The sequence below is a fragment of the Sciurus vulgaris genome (assembly GCF_902686455.1).
Source record: "Sciurus vulgaris genome assembly, chromosome: 15".
In the NCBI taxonomy this organism is placed as follows: domain Eukaryota; kingdom Metazoa; phylum Chordata; class Mammalia; order Rodentia; family Sciuridae; genus Sciurus; species Sciurus vulgaris.
Window position 1 is genome coordinate 55,576,601 of NC_136476.1, and position 22,113 is coordinate 55,598,713.

Genomic DNA, 22,113 nt, shown 5'->3' on the forward strand with positions numbered 1-22,113 from the left:
CGATGTTTTCAGGTTTGAAAACCACTCATCTAATGTCCAGACCTCAGGCCAAGAGCTTCCTCCTAGGGCCTGGTGTGCCTCATCTGTAACAGGGGAGGGCCCTTAATTTCTGCCCTGCTTACCCTCCTAGGTTGGGATCATGGATGGGAAAGTACTTCATGAACTTTAAGGGCTGTCCACAGTGAGAGAGATCCAAATTCTGATGTTCAGAAATTGTAATCACCTAGGAAGATCCTGTCCTGGACCAGACAGCAAATATTCTCCTTTTTTCAAAAGAAAAAAAAAGAAAAAAAGCTTTATTTTTGGGTGAGGTCAACATGTCTGTAAGTAAAATGTATTCTACTTCACTGGGACTCCACAGCCCAGAGATGATCCCTGGCCCCTTTCTAGAAGGTTATGTTAGAAGCCAGGTCTGCACCTGCTTAGGGAGGGATGGGCTAATGAGTGGATGGCTTGGTCCCCAAACACCAGCCAAGGGGCTCCTGAAAACCGTCCATCTAGGACTAAGTCTACTTAGAGCAGGAAAAGCCGGGAAGAGGAGAGGCAGGACAGCTTATGTCATGCATCTGTGTGAGCACACCCAGGTATGAGGCCATGATTTGGTTTTGAAGGAACATTATCTTTAAAAAAAAAAAAAACATGCTAAGACTACACTTGCATAACTTTTTTGCTTGGGACCATCTTACTCTAAGATGGAAGGGCTAAAAGGGACCCTGGTAAGTAACATCTAGTCCAAATGCCACAATCACTGGAGGAGAGACCAAGGCCCAGAGAGGGGAAAGGACCTGACTAGGTCACACAGCAAGTTAAGGTCAGGCTGAAGAGAGCCAGGGCCGCCTTCTCTCCTACATCACACACTAAGTCACAGAGCGCCCACTTATCAGTCACAGACACACGAGGTAAACAGTCACAGTGGGCACATGCCTCGTTCTGAGCCCTTTAGAATGACAAACATTACGTGCTCTTCCCTGGGAGGGAATAGTTAAAAAAGAATTCCCGTGGAACGATCCATTCCCAAAGCATAAAAAAGCTACATGCACCTCTGTTTTCCCACTGTCTGCCCTGCTAAAAACTACATCTGCATATGAATCTAGTTTGCATCCAATTTTAGAAAACATACAAAAGGGGTTATCTACAGACACAGTGTTTCGAAGTCTTCCCAAAGCAACAAGATCCACGATGTGGCTTTTCCATCATCCCATGATCACTGTCTCCAAGACCCTGGGAAGAAAAGGGGAGGCAGGGATTAGAGAAAAGAAGACTGTGCTGTTATGATCAACCCTGTGTTAAACGGGAAGTGGAGGAAACAATCCTGAAGTTCACTCTCCTCTGCAAGAAAGGTGCTAGTGTGGGATGGAGGGACCTGGGGCCTCAGAAGGGGTCCGTGGAGCTGGCTATCTATCTATCTGTCTGTCTATCGATCTATCTATCTATCTATCTATCTATCTATCTATCTATCTATCTATCTATCTATCTATCTATCATCTATCTACTGGGGATTGAACCCAGGGCACTTAACCACAGAGCCACATCCTCAGCCCTTTTCATTTTTCATTTTGAGACAGGTTCTTGCTGAGTTGCTCAGGGCCTCTCTAAGTTTCTGAGGCTGGCCTCAAATTTGCGATCCTCCTGCCTCCGCCTCCTGAGTTGCTAGAATTACAGGCATGTGCCAATGTACCTGGTTCTGTGGGGCATTTTAGATCAGTGGGTGGATTTTCCAGGGAGGTGACTCCAGCTTAATAATGAGAAGAAACTTTTTAACCACTGGAAAATGCCAGATGGTTGTCTGGTGGGAATGAGCTCTGTGCTCCTGGAGGCAAGAGCTGCTCCACACTGCACGGGTCAAGGGAACTCAACACCTCAATATAGAACAATGTATGTATTATTTTATGTGACATATATTATTATAATATATACATTAACCTATTCTATATAGCTAGATAAAATAAAAGTCAAGTATCAAGAGGGCAACTTTAAGGCTGATTCCTGGCTCTTTGCTGAGTTCTTATTTCATGGTTACACTTCACATTTTCTTAGCCATTTCTAGGACCTCTAACTATCCACAGATACCTGCCCTTGAACCTCTGCACTTCCTCAGCCACACCTTCCTTTGTTTTCCCCAGTTCTGGATGTTTCTCCTGCCTCAAATCCGCACAGCTCCCCTATTCCCTTAGCACGATTTCTGGTGTAATGAGGTTTCCTTTTCGTTTTTCTGTGCATCCTATACAGACCTGACGCAAGGCCTTGCACACACACAGGGCAACAGCAGAGGCCAAAGGCACTGGGGGGTTGAAGCCACAGCAAAATCCTTCTACTCTTGTTTGGGTTTTGTTGGTACCGGGGATTTTACCTGGGGTGCTTTACCACTGAGCTCCATCCCCAGCCCTTTTTACTTTTTGAGACAGGATCTTGCTAAAGTTGCCCAGGCTGGCCTGAACTCGCAATCCTCCTGCCTCAGCCTCCTGAGGAGAGCACCACTGCACCCAGCAAAATCCTTTTGCTTTTTAAGAAACCGTCACACTTGTCTCTAATCTTTCCTGCTCTATCAAGAACCTGTTGGTCTGTCTTGGTGGTGGAAACTGTTTGTGGTTCTTGTTCCCATCGCTGTAAGAGGACTGTGCATCCCTGCCCTTTGGTCCTGTCAGAGGAGTGTATGGCGCCCCCACCCTCCACTCCAGCCACCCTGGGCAACAGCCAATGGACTGTAAGAAGGCAGGATGTACATCACAGCTGAGCAGAACCTTCCAACCAGATTGTGTGCTTGGCCTGGCTCATTGCTCGTCCCTCCTGCCACAGAATGGACCTAGTACATGTTGGGACTGTTCCTCCAGCTGGGTCCTGAATGAGGAGACACCGAGTAGAGCCACAGCAAACCTGGATCAGTGGCATGGAACGTGAGCAAGAGATAAATGTTTGTGGCTGTGAACCAGCCAGGTTTTGGAGTTGTTATATTGCAAACGCGGGCTAATTAAAGTGATTCATTTCCCAGGTTCACAGTTGCCTGTAGGCAGGGGACAGATGCAATCCCCAGCTGTCACCTGTGTGACTAGGAGGACTAAGAGCCACCTGGCCAAAAGAGATGCAGAGATCCTGCCTCCCTTCTCCTTCCCCCTGAGAGGCGTTGCTAAGCAGCAAGGCAGGCCTGGGAAGAGACAAATGAAGCCTAGCAGTCTTCTCTGCAGGAATGTTTCCACCTGGATGCTGTCACAGTGACACTGTCTGCCCTCTCTCAGGGCTCAGAGGAAATATTCCCTCCAGCCTCAGAAACTCAAAACACCCCTGGCTTTTCCGTGTTGTGGACACCCATGGTGTTCCCAGCTCTGGGCACTGCTTGCTGGGAAATGCAGAGAGACACGTGAGAACATACCAGAGCGTCTGCCTGCTCCTCCTCCCATGACCCTGTGCTCCTCTGCTCACCCCACTTACATATTGTTCTTTTAAAATTACACATCTAAGAAGTCCCTCAAATCTCTTAGGAGGTGGGCGTAGGCATACTGTTGACTTAGAAGGTGTACGTTACTCCATCACAGGAGGCCGGCCAGAGCCGGGGAGCGGGAGCTTTTGTATCTATCCAGATCCAGGACGGTCACCGTGCCGTGGGACCTGGCCTCCCCAACCATGTTGGTGGCGTGGCACTGGTACACTCCTTCGTCTTCCTTTCTCAGGGGGTCGATCTAGAAATACAACAGACATGTTAGATAGTTGTATCTGGTGGAGAAAAATGACTTCCTTACTTAGTTCTTTTTTTGTGTGTAGGGGCAGGTACTGGGGCTTGAACTCAGGGGCACTTTAACATTGAGCCACATCCCCAGTCCTTTTTATTTTGGTTTTGAGACATGGTCTTGCTAAGTTGCAGAGGCTGGCCTTGAAATTGCAATCCTCCTTCCCCAGCCTCCTGAGTTGCTGGGATTACAGGCAATATTGCTGGGCCTGACTTCCCGCTGGGCCTGACTTCCCTTATTTAGTTCTTTTTTTAATTTTTTTTTTTTTTTTTAGTTGTCAATGAAGCTTTTGTTTTATTTATTTACATGTGGTGCTGAGTATCGAACCCAGGGCCTCACACATGCCAGGCAAGCGCTCTACCACTGAGTCACAACTCCAGACCCCCTTATTTAGTTCTTAATGGTATATCTGAACACTTGCTCCACTTCAGAATAAGACCAAGCTATTTCTCTTCTTGCTTTGGCTGCTGAAGAGCACACAGTGAAATTTCCTTCTTAGGGACCCTCTTGAAGGGCATACTCCCTATCGCGGCTCTCATTTTAATGATTCCTTTGTATTCCTGCCCTTTAGTACATGAGCGACTTGGTCCTTTTATTGAAGGTAACAGATACAGATTATGAGGAATATACTGCAAACAAAAAGAACAAAAATCTACTGGCCAAAGAAGGACCTATAGCATGTTCCCCTTGGGGACAACCTTTACACAATGCTGCAGATATAAGCTTTCCCCGTCTTTCCTTCTAAGTGGGTGCACACTGCATTCCGAGTCCCTCAGCTGGGTGTCCCAAAGTGCTCACCACCAGATCCATTACCAGCTCTCTTCTCTCAGCTTTCTCTTGCAATCACTGCTTCTATCAAATGCAACGCACACTCCAGAGGGAGGCTACGTACACCATCCCTCTCTGAATGCACCAATTGCTGGTGAAAGGTGACTGTTTACTAGCCTCATTTTCCGGCCCATGAAGGTCACAATAAACTGAGGCTCAGAGAAGAGCTGTCGCTGCTCAACATGGACCCCTAGCTCCACACCCCATCAACCTTTCAAACGTGTGACATTCCCTTATCTGAGCAAAATGCTGCGAGTGACATAATAGAGCCCAGAGGAGGACTGGAATGTGCCTCTTCCCTGTCTGTCAGTCACGTGGTCTTGGGCAGGTGTATTAGTTTCACAGGCTGCTGTAACAAACTGTACGAGGCTCCACGGTTTAAAGCTATGCAAATCCATCATCGACAGTTCTGGAAGTCAGAAGCCCAAAAGAGTCTCAGTGAGCTAAAATCAGGTGTGAGCAGAGTTCCTAAGGCCTAGGGGACGATCTGCTGCTTTGCTGTGAACAGCTTCCAGAGGACAACCGTGCTCCTTGGTCTGTGGCCCCATCTTCCATCAGCAGTGTCGGCATGGGGGGTGCAGTCCTGCTCATCACACCACCCTGACTCTGCCTCCCTAGTCCTCATTTAAAGCCTCCCGTTAAATTGGGCCCAGCTGGGTAATCTAGGTTACTCCCCTCTGTTTTGTGGTACTTGAAATTAAACCCAGGGCTTCCTGCACGCTAGGCAGGTGCTGTATCACTGAGCTATACCCCCATAGCTTTTTATTTTTTATTTTGAGATAGGGTCTCACTAAATTGCCCAGACTGGTCTTGAACTTGCCATTCTCCTGCCTTAGCCTCCTGCGGCACTGGGATGATGGGCAAGCCCCCTGCACCTGGCTCCTCTCCCTATCTTAAAGTTGGCTATTTAGCACCCGCCCCAATCATCCACAGGTTCTGCACTTTAGGACAAAGACATCTTTTGGGGGTCACAGCAGCAGACCCCTGTGCTCCTAGGAGGTACACAACCTGCCCTTCCCACCTCACAGCTACTGGATGGTCCTGTGAGAAATGGATAGGAACAGATTGGAAGAGTGTCACTTGTTACCCAAGGATAAAGGGTGCTTCGTAAGGTCAGTCAGTAACACCCAATAGTCCTAAACACTCACCAAAATCCAGGCTGTGGCCTCGTGGTTGGCAGCTCGCACCTGGACAGCTACATTGACATGGTCCCCAGGTAACTCCTCTAGTACCTCAGTACCCTCAGGAGAGTGTGTGACCTACAGAGCATGCAGAAACCATGAACAGTTTAGAGAAAGGACTTCTGGATAAGGACACCTCGCAGATATCCTCGCCACCCACATGCACTCGGTGTCTAAAAGCCTGAAACCTAACACAGCTCATTCCCTGTTCAGTTGCTTCTGAAACCTAAATGAACGTGGGGACAGCACCCCCTGCTGGACAGCACGGATGCATACATCGCCACAAAGGCAGCACAGCAGCAGAAGGAATTCCACTTATTACCAGGAGGGCTGCAGAGCCAAGGTGACAGAAAACAAAGGTGACTGGTCATCAGGAAGATTTGGGTTTGGAAGAGGATTGGGGCTTCTGCCATCAGCTAAGCCTGCCAACCATTTAGCTCCACAGTGAAGCTGGTTCTTGGGTCCTAGCAGCTGATGTGGGAATAGGTGACAGCAGAACTTTTGGGGCTCCTAAGGGACCGAATGGCACAGGAATGACTGCAATCCCACTCCCTTCTCTGGGGAGAGCGCTGTGGCAAAAGTTTTTGAGGCAGAGAAGTGATATACGAAGTATCTTTTTCCAATCCTCCGGCCCACATACAAAGATACACACACAAAGCACTTAAAGAAAAAATATTTCCCACCCCCAACTGATGGCAACTTCTCTCTGTCTCCGTCTCTCTCACAGACACCGGCACATGCACACGGGCACATGCACACACACGCACAGGCACACAGTTCTGGGAGAGAAATTACCTTCCTCCAGGTGATGACTGGTGTGGGCACAGCCCTCACCTCGCAGGACAGGTATGCCTGCGCCCCGGTGACATTGTGAACACTCCGGGGTGGCAGGATGACTGCAGGCGCTGGGGGGAGAAGACAAGGGAACACACCCTTTACTCGGGGCAGGCCCCAGGCCCCCACCTCCAACATCGCCCTGCCTGCCCAGGGCCTGGCGGGACCCGCCCTGAGCGAGGGACGGTAGATGGGAGCTCTCTTCAGACTGGAAGGTCCTGCTGCTCTTGGGACCCACACCAGGAAACTGGCAACTCCCAAGTCAGGGGCAGAGCTTGGGTCTCAGCATACTCCCTCCCCGCCCCTCCAGGACCCTGGCTGCCATCTGCCTATTTAGCTACAGGACGCGGGTGGTGGACTCCAAGAGCCCCAGTGTCACATCACCAATGGCAGAGACGTCAGGCAGATGGGGCTTTCTGTCTCCATGTGTAGGGGGTTTCAAAGGGGAATGCCAGGCACAATGGCTGCCACACCCTGAGCTGAGCCTCTGCCACCCACTCCAGATGCCACCGTCTGCAGCACGTGAACAACACAGGCGCCACAGACTCCCCAGCCCCAAGGTTGAAGTGCAGCCTGAAAACCCAGAGGCCAAGGGAGCAGAGCTGGGACGACTCAGCAAATGGGGCAAATGTCACTCTAGATTGCCGGAATGTTACAGGGAGGTGGGGGAGGGGCAGGGCTCTCTGGAGGGGACCTGAGAGCACACTGGCTTCGAGTCAGAAACCGTGAGTTCATGCTCGGCAACCCCCATCCTCCCGTGCCTGGCACCTGCTCTGCTGGGCTGTGGATCCCAGTCCAGCCTCCTCGGCCTTCAGGCCCCTCTCCAGTCTCCCCTCAATGCCCTGCTTTACCTCCAGCCCCACAGCTCCCCGGGTGGACATCTCACCCAGCCTGCAGGGCCCAGCTAGGAGCTTCACCCAGAACCAGGGGCCGCACCTCTTTGCTCTGCTGAGTCACAGCTGGCCTTGCAGTCCAGGTGTGTCTCCCCAGTCTCACCTGTGCTGACGGCAAGCTCAGCCATCCTGGCCTCTGGGCCAGGCATCCTGGGCAAGGTGCGAGGTGGAGGCCTGGCCAGTGGAGGCTCTCCACTCAGGCCTCCTCCTCCGTAAAATGGGGGCAACACCCCTGCTCCCAGGTGGCTGAGGGGATCTGCCCACGGAACGAGTGAGGAAGTGAGACGCAGCGGGCGGGGCTCGGCACAGGCCTGGCACACCGACTAGACTGGTGGAAGAAATCCCTGACGAGTAAGAGAACAAATTCATTCATTCCGGGGCCATCGAACTATGGAAGCCAGGGCTTCTGGGCTTGGTGACTAGAGACGACCCTGGTGCTCTCCACAGTCCTGCCCTGAGAGGGGATAGCCCTTGTCCCCTGGGGTATGGCTGCAGTAGAAAAGAACTAAGGGAGGGCGAGGGAAGCAGGCAGGAGGCGGCGTGGTCAGAGCTCACCCAACTGCAGAGCGAGCCCTTCCTTCCTGGGAGGGCTCTGCTGGTAAGCAAGCTCTCCTCCCCTGGAGCTAAAACCTGCCTCTCTGTAACTGCCACCTGCTGACCCCAGGGCTGCCCTCTGGAGCCCACAGCCCCCCAGGGAGTCGAGTGCAGGGATTTCCCTCCCTGCCCAGGCTGCTCCCCTGCCACTCCTTCACCACACCCGCCGGCCTGCCCTGCAAAAGTCCAGCCAACCCACGCTTACCAACGAGCCAAGCGCCTGGACTTCCAACCTGCCCTCGGTCGCAAAGAGCCCTACACCTGCTCTCTGGCAGGGACCCCATCTGCGATGACAAAGAGGCTAATTTATTCATATGCTCCTGCCAGCGCCTCCTCAGTCACACAGGCACTGTGAAGCCACTTCCACCAGAGCCCAAACCCGTCCCCAAACGCCTCACTGCAGGAACAATCAGAACCGTGTCTTATTCCAGAGCCCCGGGTAGATTCCAAAGGGACACTCAATCACCGCGTTTCACTTCCGTTCATGTAAAGTCATAAATTTTAAATGAGACTTCATCACTCCCTTTCAGGCCTAAATGAATAAACCAGTAAATCACATTTCCTCTTTCCTCGTGTTTGGCTCTTACTCTGTCCCACAACAACAATTAAGGAAGACTGCCTGGGCTACACTGTCTCTGCCATGGATTTCATGGCAGGAAACACCATTTCTTTTTACAAAGAGACCCCTGCTTAAAGGAACAGTGAACAATTGATTTGATTGATTGATTGATTGATTGATTTGCATATATGGACAGTGCATTCTTCCTGGTGTGTGGTTCTAAGTTTTGACAAAGGCAGGCAGTCACGTAACTACCAAGATCCACAGCCATTCCATTATCTCAAAAAAGTCCTCATGCTGTGCTCTGCCATAATCATCTGCTTTTAATTGCAACATGGCTGGTTTTAAATTTAAGACATTTTCATCTATAACAGCTCTTCATAGTCAATAATATTCCCAGTAATAGTAACAATGGGAATGTAGCCACATAGTGCTTGCTGAGTGCTGAGCAGGCACTAAGCTGTTCATCTTTGCAGGAATCTTTCTGGCGGCCAGATGGGGGCGCTGTCCAAAATATATTACTTTTTTTTTTTTTTTTTCTTTTGTACCAGAGATTGAAACCAGGGTGCTTAACCACTGAGCCACATCCCATTTTTTATATTTTTTTTTTATTTTGAGACAGAGTCTCACTAAGTTGCTTAGGGCCTCTCTAAGTTTCGAGGCTGGCTTTGATCCTCCTGCCTCTGCCTCCCACTCCCCTGGGATTACAGGCCTGCTGCACTGCACCTGGTTCCATGCTATATTTTAAAGTCCAACATTTATAATCTATATGGACTCCATTCTAAAGTAAGAGATTAGTTATTTAGGAGTTATGTGGGGTGTTCCCCCAAAATAACCCCCAGGTTCAAAGTTTTACTAGACAGACCCATAGGACTCAGCATAGGGTCCTACGGATGGCTCTGATTGATTTCAGCAAAGCATACAAAGCAGATCACCTAAGGGAAATGTCATGTGGGGAACCTGGGCTCCTAAGAGCTTCTCCCACTGGGCTGGACAGGGCACAGCCACGGAGAGAGACAACACGTGTCATGCATTGTGTGCCTGAAAACTCACCGGAGACTGTGCCCTTGCTTGGACATTCCCAGTTCCTGTTATTACCCCAAATGTGTGGAACTGGGATGCTCAATGACTACCAGAGGCAGGAGGGACAGTGTGCTATCTGGGGCAGAGGAACCCCACTTTGAATCCTGTCTATACCATGTCCCAGTGACTTGACTTGGCCCTTCCCCTTCTTTTTTTTTTTTTTTTTTTGGTACCAGGGATTGAACCCAGGAGCGCTTAACCACAGAGCCATATCCCCAGTCATTTTATTTTTTATTTTGAGACAGGGTCTCACTAAGTTGCTTAGAGTCATGCTAAGTTGCTGAGGCTGGCCTCAAGCTTGCGATTCTCCTGCCTCCACCTCCAGAGCCACCAGGATTACAGTCTTCTTCTTTAAAAAGGGCACAGGAGCCCCGTCTCCCCTTACCCATTCCGGGCTGCTTTGAGAAGGAAGAATTCCAAGACCTCCACAAATGTGCAAGTTTACAGGGGATCCAAAGTTGTGGCCATCTGTCCCATCCCCGGGGCAGACTCTTCCATGGTGCCTGGTCTGCTTGCGACTCTCCACTGGCTGCTGGTGACAGGGCCCATCAGGCTTCTCCTGCAGGCACCAGAGGCCATGGCCCACAGCCTTCACCCTGGCACACACACAGCCCTTCACCTTACCATTTGCTGAAGCCACCATGATCCCCGGAAGAACCAGGCCTTTCCTTCCTACCTGCCTTTGACGAAAATAGTGTGGCGCTCAGGAGGGAGGCTGGCACCCAGTCAGCCCAGTCTTTGTACCAGCTCCATCTCTCTAGTTCTTCCTTGCTAAATTCCTGTGTCCCTGGGCTCACAATGGTCCTAGGAAATCCCCCCACCCAAGGGCTAACCAGCAGGTAACAAGCTAGTCACCAGGTGTGCGTGGTTGCAGGAGGCAGTACCATGGGGTAAGCAAAGTAGTAGCGGAGGGAGACTCAAACACCTGGGGTCTGGGTGCCAACCACTCAGGACTGGGCAAGTTGCTAACCATTTCCTCCCTGTCTTCAGATGAAGAGAGTGTCCGCTGCCCACACCCTTGGGGTGAAGGCAGATGATGGATGTGACTGCGTTAACTGTGTGGATCTGCAGAGATGAAAGGGATCAATATGAATATTATCGTGTGTGGTGATCTGTCTCCCTACCCCGTCAATTAAATGGGTCCTTGATGGCTGGAATAAAAGATTTTCTCAAATGCCTTTGAGATTTCTTTAAAGTTAATGGTGCTAGGGAAAGAAAGAATCTCAAAAGTCATCCCCCAGGCCCCATCTGCTTGTATTAAGAAGTGCAAAACCAAAGAGTTTAATAATCAACGTACTGAGCAGCCCTGATAATTTATGCTAATAGTCACTGTACCACGCGGAACAGCTTAATCCCGCTCCCTGCAGCCAGTGCCTCAAATCCCCTCCCACAGCCTGAAAGGCTTTTGAGCATGAGGCCCCTTTCTTTGTCCCTCTCACAAAATGGCATTCGCTGCCTCTTCTGGTTACCTGGTAACACGGCACCTCGGGTTTCTAAGTGGAGCTGGAATTTCAACCAAGGTGAATTTTCTAAGATTCAGGATCTCAAGAGCTCACTGGGCGGCAGGGGCGTCATACACTGCAGGCAAGAGATGGATGCCAGGGAGCCTCAAGGAGCCAGGCAAACTTGGGCTGCCTTCAGCTGGGAGTGGCCAGGTGGCTCCAGGGAATTCCCTTCTGCATGTTTCAGTTTTCCCTTCTAGTAAATGGGAGTGAGATTTCCCAAATAGAAAAAATAATTTTTTTTTCAAAAATCCAGTAAGAAGATGGATACAAAAGTGACATCCAACAGTAAAGAATTATGTGTACACGGGCCTTTAATCAATGTACAGATCAAAAGATCACTGTCATTTTTAGGCAGTTTGGGGCATTTAGAGCACAGAAGGAAAGAGCAGCATATAAGTCCCCAGACTGTTTCTCACTGGCTCTCAGGGGCATGTGTCAGACATTTCTCCACATTGGGAGGGGCCTAATGAATACTTAAGGACTCCTCACTCAGGTCAAGTTGAGAGTGATTTTCTCACCAATATTAAAGCAGAACAGCCCTGCTCCACTCCTGTTTTCCTTCACCCAGGGTCCCCAGGGGCATTGTTAAGAAGTGCTCCTGCTGTGTCTTCTGAATTAAAGATGGCTTTAGGGCAGCACCGAATGAGGTGTCAACTGTGCCTAGGAAAAGAAAAAACATCTCCCTGTCTACACCTTTGGGCCTTACCAAGACACAAGGGCGGGGTCCCACAAGCAAGTCAGCACAGAAGGCAGCAGGGCAAGGGTGGGGAGCTGAGGTGCAGGACAGGGATGCTGGTGGGAAGGACAGCTGAGCTCAGGAGCCCTGACGCCTGTCACTAATGAGGTCATGAAAAGCAGCTTCTGAATTGCTCCCGTTTGGCCCCAAGTACATCTTTATTTCTGGGGACTGAGCCTGGGGAGGGCCTCAGAGCCCATAGATCAGAGTGGAGAGGCTGTCACATTTACTTGTCATTTGGTAATTTTCAGTGAATTAGGGGTATGGGGTTTCCATCTGCCATCTGTTCTTACTCTGGTTACCATGACAACCACCATCTGCCTGATTATCAAGTCCTGTCCTGAAAGAGCACGGGACAGGGTGTTGGACCCTGGGAGCTAGTCAGCCATCACTGGACATCCTGGACAAGTCCCCTGCCCTTGTTGGGTCTCAGTCTCCTCTGCATAATAGCAAATTTATTCTACATGTCTTTAAAGTGTCTTTCTCTTAGGAACAGAATACCACACTAGGGAGAAATTATCTGAGACCATCAGCACTGTGTGGATTCTGTGGGGACCCAGTCAGCATTTCTTACATCTCCTGAATGTGGAGTAACTGTTACCTGTCTGCAGACAAAGAGAACTGTCTGTGAATTTAATGCTGAGGAAAGCAGATTATAAAAAAGCCAGTGTTAGGCACGAGAAGGAAAGAGACAGGACTGTTGAAGGGCTGCAGGGCAGAAACAAGAGTTCCAGGTAGAAGGGACCTAAACAATAGCTCCACAGGAGCTGACCTGGCCAGAGAGGAGAAAGAATTGGCCCCAGGCCACTCGGGGAGCCAGTCAGCTCTGTCTTCCACTGGGAACCCGGGGAGGACTAGCAATGACAACCTTCCTATCAACTGGGACTGCACAGAGCTGCACTTGGTCTTTGTTTCCCAGACAGGAGCCTTCCTGCCCCATTTCCAACGACCCATTGGCTCTCCTGGATTTCAGAACATCTACCTGGAATACTCTGGGGAGATGAGGAATAACACAATACTAGATACTTCTTAAGGCCTGGAGAAAGCTTCACCCAACCCTGAGGCTTCCATCTTGAAGCCTGTACTTGGTCTCCAGGACAAGGCCAGTATTCCTCCCCAGAAGCCTGAAGCCCAGGCTATAAGCCAGGTTCCTGGGGACTCACCAGCCACAGGCTTACTCACCCTGAACTCTCCACTGCCCTCTCCAGGCAGAGTAGACAGAGGAAGTTCTCCAAAACCTCATGCCGCACTAAAGCAGAGGGGGCTAGCAAAGCAGGGTGCTTTGCTGGACATTCCTATATACTAATATTTTGGTTTATCTCTGTTTGGTTTTTAAAAATTACACAGAGAAGATGGGCAACTCTGGCACCCAAGGATGGTAATTCTGCAATGTTACTGAAGTTTAAGTTTCTAAACCCCTAGCAATGCATAATTTTCTATTCCTTTTCTTAAAGTGGGACTCTTACAATTGTATGTGTCTTAGACCCACAGAACCTGGGTCTGCCTCTCGTTGCACAATAATCTTTTCAGAGCTTAAGTCTCCAAAGGACTCACCTGTCCTGGGTGGGAGCTCCCTTAGGACCCTAGACTGGGCTTCATGCCACACCCAGGTCCCTGGTGCTCTGTTCTGATCACTCCTGAGTTTCTGCAAAGAGCTCCTGATCTTCCAGTAGCCTCATATTCTTTTCCTCTCCATTCAAACAATCCGCTTGGCACAGGGCACCTGGGAGCACCCAATGGGAAGCCCTTTCCCCAACTCCCAGTTTCCCTGGGACAAAGAGACCAGCCTGCAAATCACTGTATTAGTAGGAACTTAACTACCAAAAAGGGCAGCAGGCTTATCAATACTTCCTCTTGCTCCAAGGTTGGTGTCTCCAAAAATCTGAAAAGGAGGCGCAGGATGTGGATTTCCACCCCGTCTCCCTGAACACCTGCAAAATGAGAAATACTTCTCCACAAGAGGAAACTGAAGCCTAAGGCATCGAAGTCTACCGTGTGCAAGAGGATCCTTTGCTCTCCACCCGCGAGGATTGAGGTCCCGTTTTCTCTACCCGCCAGGGCCCTGCGATGCCGGAACCCCCACTCACCGAACTCGCAGGGGCCGTCGCGCGCCTTGTGAAGGTGGCCGGAGTGCGCGCGGAGCGCGTGCCGAGCGCGCAGACGAAGCGCGCATACGCTGGGGTAGGAGCGGCCGTCGGAGCCGCAGACCGCACCGCGCTGCGCGCACACGCAGAGGCCAGTGCCCTCGGGCGCCGCCCCTGCGGCCCGGCTTGCGCACACCAGACCCGGGGCGCAGCGCGCACCCGCCCGCCCCCCGCAGCTCGCGCCCTCCGCGCCCAGGCAGCGCGCGCAGCAGCCGCACTCATCGCGCGCAGCGATCGCAGGCTCTGGGCAGCGCGTGGGCGCTGGGCAGTGCTCTGACCGGCACGGACCGCACTCCAGATGCCGACCTCCCCCGTCCCGGATCCGGAGGCCGGGGACCAGCGGTGGCAGCAGGAGCAGCAGCGGGAGCAGCGGCGACAAGCACAGCATGGCCTGCTCCGAGACGGCAGTGGCGCCTCTGCTTCGCGCTCCGCTTCGTGCGTGCGGCACAGCCACCCCACCCGCCCCGCGGCCGCTGATTGGCCGGGTCTGCACCGCGGGGCGCCAGCGGGTTGCTGCCCGGACCCCGGACCAGAGCGGGGCTGTGGGCTGGCCTCCCGCCCCTGTCTCCGAGCCAAAGGGACATCACAAGACCTGCTTTCCGACACCCGATTAGACTCTTGGGGAAACCAAGACCCAGTCCGAGCAGGAACTTTCCTGAGGTCTCGAGATTAGATGCCTGGGCTTCAGCTACAAGACTGGCTCCAAATATTACATTACAGGAGGATGCTCTCTTTTATTTTACGTTCATCAATTTGCAGAGTTTTATTTTTAAAAGGAAATCTGTGTTTTAATTTTTCAGATTTTACAAAAAGACGAACAATGAAAACAGGGTTTCTCGCCCAACCTGAATCTCAGCCCCCAATTCTAGTTTATAGAGGCCAATCTTGCTATCGGGTTCTTGGATATATATTCAGAAACTTTTTGTGTCTATTAAAACGTGTATGATTGTATAAGCTCCGTCCTTTAAAATCGTATTTCACATAGTTTCCCCACCTTGTGTCATCTCTGAAATCCAGCCTGTTGTACAGTTCAATGGGAGCACAGTTTGATTGGTTGTGTTTCTTAATGCTACATATACCAAAAGATACGCACCAAAAGATACATATGGAGTATCTTTTGGGCGTCAATGACTTCCTTTAGATGAACTTCAGTGATGTATTTTGGAGTTCAAGTGAAAGTAGCCTTTGGGCAGGTAAAGGAGTTATTTAAACCATTCTTTCTGTCCTTTTGTTGCTGCAAACAATGCTGCTATGAAGTCCTGGTGCACAAGTGTAAGGGTGCCTGTGGTCCCCTGGGGAAAACATCTTGGAGAGATGCAGGTTCTTGCCCTCCAAGCCTACTCTGATCCAGGATCTGTGCACCCATCCCTGCCTTAAGGAAGTCTTGGCTGCTGGAATTTAAGAGCAGCCACGTGAAGATACTGAGTGGAGGAACTTGCTGGCTAGGCTTTATGGAACCATTTTCCTGCCCTCACCTGTTACCTCCTATTTGCCCTGGGCTGTATTTTTCTTTTCTTTTCTTTTTTCTTTCTTTCCTGTGCTGAACTCCTAGAGTGGAGAAAGCTTCTTGGTGCCTGGGAAGACCAGCTATAGCAGTTTTGGGTGGGGTCCAGTTCGCTTCCCAAGCCCAGTTCATTCCCAGTGTGCAGATTTCCAGGGATGTCCTTATTCTCAGAAAAGTGCTTCTTTGAAGACCACATTTTGTGGTGGGCACAGCAAGCCAGATCACTCCAGTTCCCACCTTATAACCAGCTGCCTAGAGAAGGCATGGTCAGGTGCCCCAGGGGTGGGAGGAAGCAGTGGTGAGGATTAAAGGTGACAATGTTGTTAAAGTGCAGCTCAGCTCTCAGTACTTACTAGTAATTACTTTCCACCACTGTCTTTACCTGGAATGGCTGTTTTAACAGGTTCACACCCCTTGACTTTCCGTGTCCGTCTACATGCCTCTCCTTGGAAGATACTGTGTAAAGATTTCTTCCTGGAGTTGGAAGATTTCCTCCAGCAAAGTTGGAAACAACCTAAACACCCACAGGCAGGCAATGATTTAAACATACATAAACTATGAATTATGTAGGCATTGAAAACATGGAAGGAGAGGGAGATTAGTTGGAATGAAAACATGTTTATAATATATTGTTTAGTAAAATGGCAATTATAAAATGTGTGATAGCATATTTATACATATGTGAATGGGTATGCGAAAATTTTTGATTGTTTAATGATGTAAAGGAAACACTAAGAATGTTAGTGGAACAGAGCAGGATTTGAGTACAAAAGATAAACTCCATGCTGTTTTTCAGGGACATCCTACCTGGTATGTTCAAACTTTAAAATGATTCATGGTTGTCAGAAGAGAAAATAGGTGGCTCCACAGGTAGTGAGCTCCCTGTCCTGGGAGGAGTTTAAGGATGTCTTGGCTAGAAGCATGGAAAGGGGGTCAAACCACTGGGAGCTGGGCGAGATGATTTTTAAGTTCCTCCAACTAAACCACTGTTCCTATGGTACAAAGCCTGACCCTGACCCTTAGAACACAGCAAATGCATAGAGGAAAGGTTTGCCCGCTTCTTATGCAAATATTGTGGGAGTAGTGACTGAATGATGTTATTATTAAGAAATTAATGTGTGCTTAATGTGGGTTGGAATATACAATCCCACAGCGGTACATTTACATAGCATCTACATTTCTTTTAAATGGTCGGGAGAGCATTATGTATGCATAATGGCTCAGAGAATTAAAGCAAGACTCATTTTCCAACACTGAGCCTGGGGCACCAAAAGTCTGAGTATTTGGGTGGAGAAAACATTCCGAAGCTTTGAAGGCGGGTCTGCAGTGTCTGTTTCCTTTTTAAATCACCCACAAACCCATAGCCATCAGATAGTTTCCTTCCATCAGAATCCCAAGGTACCAATTAACACTGTGGGCCACACCTCCGGGACCCCGCTGGCTGATGGGAAACAGAAGTGGGTTCTTCCAGCAGGGAAGTGGGTTGAGGTGCTCTGTTGTCTGGCAGGTGGTGAGATCCGGGGCGTGGGGGGCGGGGAGCGGGGCTACTCCGCATGGGTGGTGTGACTTTCTACCTCCTCTGCTTATGGTCTGGACACAAACAACCCAGGGGAGACTAGTTAAAGCCCCCCTTAGAGTGGATGTATGCACACACCGCAGCTGCTGAAGCAAGTGTGAATGTCTCCATTCATTCCTCGGTTTTGCATGGAGAGAAATGGCAGGAGCCTTTTTATCCCTGTCCTTGGGGAGTTTCCAAGCAGAGGAAGAGGACGGGAGTTCAAGTGAGCGGCCTCTCCATGAACAGGCCATGCATTTGAATCTTACACCGAACAGACAGGCCACTCATAGAAGGCTCTGTTCCAGGCTGAGAGACCATAAAAAATCCATGTCGTCAGGCCTCCCGTGGGCCACTCCAGAGCAGGGCGAGAGGGGCTTCCAGCAGGAAGGCCTGTGAATGATGGGCAGGGGTTGTCGAGGGACAGATTGTACTTCAATGCTGGATACGAGGGACATGGCAAGATGCAGATGGGAAAGACAGGAATTCAGATGCTGAGCAATCAAAAAAGAATGACAAGGGACTTTTCCTCCTGCCATTAACAACTGTGAAATCTGGACAAAATGAATAAATGAACATGGGCAGGCACTGGACAGTGTTCTAATCCAGGGCAGTGGTCCCTGAGAGGGAGGACGTGAGTCACATTTCCCTGGGTTTTACCCCTGGGATGCCTTCTAGGCCACAGTGCAGGGAGGTGGGTCCAAATGATCCGCAAGGTCTGGCTTTACTGATGATGCAGAGGCATCTGAGTTTTGGCTGGGGCCACTGAGATTTGGGGGTGCAAGACACAAAAGAGGGAGGAGCCACAGAGAGCCAACACCGGAGAGCTTAGACCTTTGGCAGTCTCTGTATTATACAAGTACACAGCAAGGCTTGGTGACTTGGTAGAGTGGCTGCAGGGTCTGAGAGCTAAGCAGAGATTCTGGAGTCACGTAGTGCCGAGGAGATGCTGAAGGTCAGGCCCTTTCAGAATGGACTGCCCCAGCCCTCCCAGGACCCTACTGCAAGCCCAAAACACTCCCATAGGCCAAGCAGCAAACTCCTGCAGAGGTGTGACTTTCTCCCTCCTCCTCTGGACTCAATAACCCAGGGAAGACTAGCTGAAGCCCCCCTGAGAGTGGTGCATGCATGCGCAGCAGCTGCCAAGCCAATGTGAATGTCTACTTTTCCTTTGTCCTAGTCCTGGTGGTGGTAACTGTCTCTGCAGTTACTTACCGAGTTAGTAATTCTTTATGTTAAGCTCTGTGTGTTACCTAACTGGCCCTGAGTGACATCTCAGTGAATACCAGAAGTGGTCCCAGGAAACAACCCTCAAAGATGAGTCCCAGTCAGATAACTGCAGAGCTTAATTAGACATAAGCTCCAATAGTCATACAAGTTATTTATTTTCAAAAATAAGAATGATGTTTCTTCTAGCTGCAGGTCATACTCCTAAAAGTAACAAATACAATTTAATTTTGTAGGTTGCATAATTATAGTATAAGGTCAATTGACAGCCTTGCCAATCTCTTGGGACACTGATTAAGGTTACAGAGTGAGATTCATCCATGGAGTCTAAGTGACGAGGGGGGGGTCTGCGACCACCAGTTCTTGCCATCTTGCCTAAAGAATCTTGAGTCACACATAGTATCAGGCAGGAGTTCATTAGAAGAGGAAGGAAGAGGGGGGAAAGGGATACTCTCTAGGGAGGAAAAGAGTGCATCCTCTCAGGAGAGGGATGGTGTCCCTCTCTTGTCCTCTTATTTTATTGGAGGGCCCATGGAATTTCCAGAGTCCCACCAGGTCTGCCTCTCAGCCTTTGACTGACAGCAGGAGTGCATCAGACTTTCAATTCCTCACTGTGCATGGTCTTACCTCATGGGGTAAAATTTTACTATTTTAATGACTTGCTAAAGATCCAGGACCACTCTGGGTCACTTTGTTCCATGCTGACCAGTGTCATTGGAACTTATTCTTACAGATTTTATGGTTGGGGGACTTTGCTTCTAGTTATCTGGTTTCCTTGAATCCTGGAATCTGGTCTGTGTAAAGGTCACAAAAGCCACCCCCCGACCCCCTTTTAGGGTAACTTGTGTTCTTCTTGGCAGGGAGAAGTCTTTGAGTCCACATGTCTCCTGCAGATAACAGGACGGAGAATGTATCATATCCAATGACTTACACCAGGACAGGGCCGGAGTGGCCTCAGGTAAACTGATTTTTAAAAGAAAGCACGTGCGGGTCAGCACAGTAGGCCCAGTCTAGAGATTTGGCCCTTAACCTCACATTTTCCACGCCTCATGTCTGCTCCCTGTCTTTAGGAAGGAGCAAGAGCCTGAGACTTGGAATGGGGATATCGGGGTGGATTCTGATGAAGCTGAGGATCTCAAACCCTTGAGTTGTTCTGAGAATCCTTTGCCTTGGAATCAACGTGGCTATCCTGTCCGAGAAGATTCACTCTCCTTTGCCGAAGGACTTTGTAATAAATAAGATCACCCAGGCAGTTGCCTTGCAAGGAGTACCCTTTCTCCTCAAGACCTACCTCTTGTGGCCGCTAGACTCTCAAAGGTCTTCAGATGTGCTTGAGTAGGGCACGTATGTTATGATTTGGATGTGAGGGGTCCCCCAAAACCTCACATGTGAGAAGGTTCAGAGGAGAAATGATTGGTCTTAACCCAATCAGTGATTAATCCCCTAATAGGGATTAACTGAGTGGTAACTGAAGCAGTAGGGTGTGGCTGAAGGAGGTGGGATTAGGGCATGGCTTTGGGGGTATATGTTTGTATCTGTCATGTGGACTCTCTCTCTCTCTCTGCTTCCTGATGGCCCTGTGAGCTGCTTCCCTCTGCCACACTTTTCCACCATGATGTTCTGCTTCATCTCAAGCCCCTAGGAAAGGAGCTGGCCTTCTGTGGACTAAGACCTCTGAAACCATGAGCCCCTAAATAAACCTTTCCTCCTCTACAATTGTGCTGGTCAGATCATTTAGTCACAGCAGCATAAAAAGCTGTCTAAAACAAGGTACAAAGCCTGACCTGAGAAGATAGAGTTTCTGTGCCACAAGGGTGAGGTTTTGCTACATTCCACTGTAGAAGCCCAAGGAACCTGTGCACAAATGGATTCTAATGGCCTTAGAGGAAGAAGGACAGAATGCAACTCTGTATTAAGTCAAATTTATGGCTTCAAGTGCCCCTACCAGAAATTCAACGAGTAGCTCTATAGTTTACTTAGCTTCTGGAATAAAGCTAGGACTCAGTGATAGCCTCCATGTAATGATATTGAAATGCCAGGTCTTTTCTTGGTGTGTTGTAGAGGAAGGAATCACAGGGCTTAAGGAGATGTTAGAACAGATTGATTGTGGACAACCTGCACATTTACCCACCTACTACATTCCCCAAGGCGTCCCAGAGGACATTTCCTCACTGTGACATTGGGAAATCCACAGGTGAGAGGAGCACTAGTATCCATGAAAAGCTGGTGGTGGCCACACGAGGTAAGAGTTCCACCACTCAGATGGGCTCTCTGCCTCCACCACAGATGATGGGCCCCAGGATACCAGGGACTGAGTGGTAGCAAAATGTGCCCCAGACCGCAGGGCACTTAGGCAGTGGGATCAGGTGGGTGTCCCAGTGCTTTGACCCACTGGGATCTTTGGCATTGACTAGTCATCACCATATCCTTAAGAATGACATAGAGCAGCATCCTATTGAAGAGTTACCTGTTCCATGTAACAGGAGAAACTCCATATCTGGTGTCCAAAAGTCAACTGGAGTCACCGCAGTGGAAAGCCAGGACCTCTCATCTGTTTTTAAGATCTTTAAACTAGACCCTTGTATGAAAAGGAATCCAGATCCCCTTAAAGACAGAATATGTACAAATGTATTCTGTCTATCATCCCGTAAGCTCTTTCCAAAGGGGCCACTGAAGGTCTACTACAGGGAGCCACAAAGTTGGGCCCGATGGCACCCAGGGACTGAGTTCAAATCCCAGTGACCCACCCTGTAACTACTTCCCCAACTCCTGAGTGAGACCTGGCAACCAGCAGATTCTCAGTGTGACTTTGACACACAGGGCCATTTTGAGAGGCAGGGCCCCGTGGAAGCCCCTGGAACTTTCCCTTCCTACAGACAGTAAGATAGCTTCAACCAGCTTTTTCACAAATAATTGAAAGAGAAGTCATTCTGCCAAAAGGGGATCCATTTTCTTAGAGGAGAGCCTGGTTCCCAATGGTCCCCATTTGCCCTCTTCAGAGGAACCCACCTCTAGCCCTCCTTTCTAGGTAATAATGTGCCCTGTTGTGTTAAGGAACATTGAATGCCTTCCCCCGCCAGGGAAAACATTAGAAGTTTTTGTTTTTGATTTCCTTATTCTCCCAGTGTCTCCCACAGTGGGAAGGAGAGCAGGTCTCTGTTCATATTGCAGCTTTTTGAGGCCCAGCCCAACATGCAAGGCCTGTGCTAGGCCCTGGGGGTGTAGATGAGTAAGCCCTGCTCTGTGCTCCAGCCAGTGGCAAGGAAGCAATGTCAGTGCAGTCAGTGTTGCTACAGAAAAGTATGGGGGTGGGGGTGGGGGGAACGTGACAGCACACCTCTAACCCCAGCAGCTCAGGAGGATTGCAAGTTCAAAGCCAGACTCAGCGACTTAGCCAGGCCCCAAGCAACCTAGTGAGACCTTCTCTCTAAATAAAATATAAAAAAGGGCTGGGAATGTGGCCCAGTGGTAAAGCACCCTGGGTTCAATCCCTGGTACAAAAAAAAAAAAAAAAAAAATGTATGGGGGCAGGAATGTCAAGGAAGGCTTTCTGCAGGAGATTCCTAAACTGAATCTCAAAGAGCCAAAAGGTGTTGGCCTGGAAGGAGGGTGGAGAAAGGGCAGTGTGTGGGAAGCCATGAAGTTCAGAGAGAACACAGTGCAGTCAGGAGGGAGGGGAAAGCCACACAGCTGCAGTGGCCCAGGGAGTGGGCAGGTGTGGGGGCCAGGCCAGAAGGGTCAGTGAAGG

The 22,113-nt window shown here is 49.9% G+C and overlaps 1 protein-coding gene across 1 annotated transcript; it reads right to left on the reverse strand.

The window, feature by feature from the left end:
* Window positions 1-680: 680 nt before the first annotated feature.
* LOC306644799 (insulin-like growth factor-binding protein-like 1) lies at window positions 681-14,467 on the reverse strand (the record flags this gene model as incomplete). The annotated part of the gene is made up of 5 exons (XM_079112071.1): window positions 681-1,221; window positions 3,521-3,674; window positions 5,699-5,809; window positions 6,527-6,636; window positions 14,023-14,467. 4 exons carry the CDS (start codon window positions 14,465-14,467, stop codon window positions 3,525-3,527), a joined length of 816 nt encoding a protein of 271 aa, XP_078968197.1. The 3' UTR covers window positions 681-1,221; window positions 3,521-3,524.
* Between the last annotated feature and the right edge of the window lie 7,646 nt (window positions 14,468-22,113).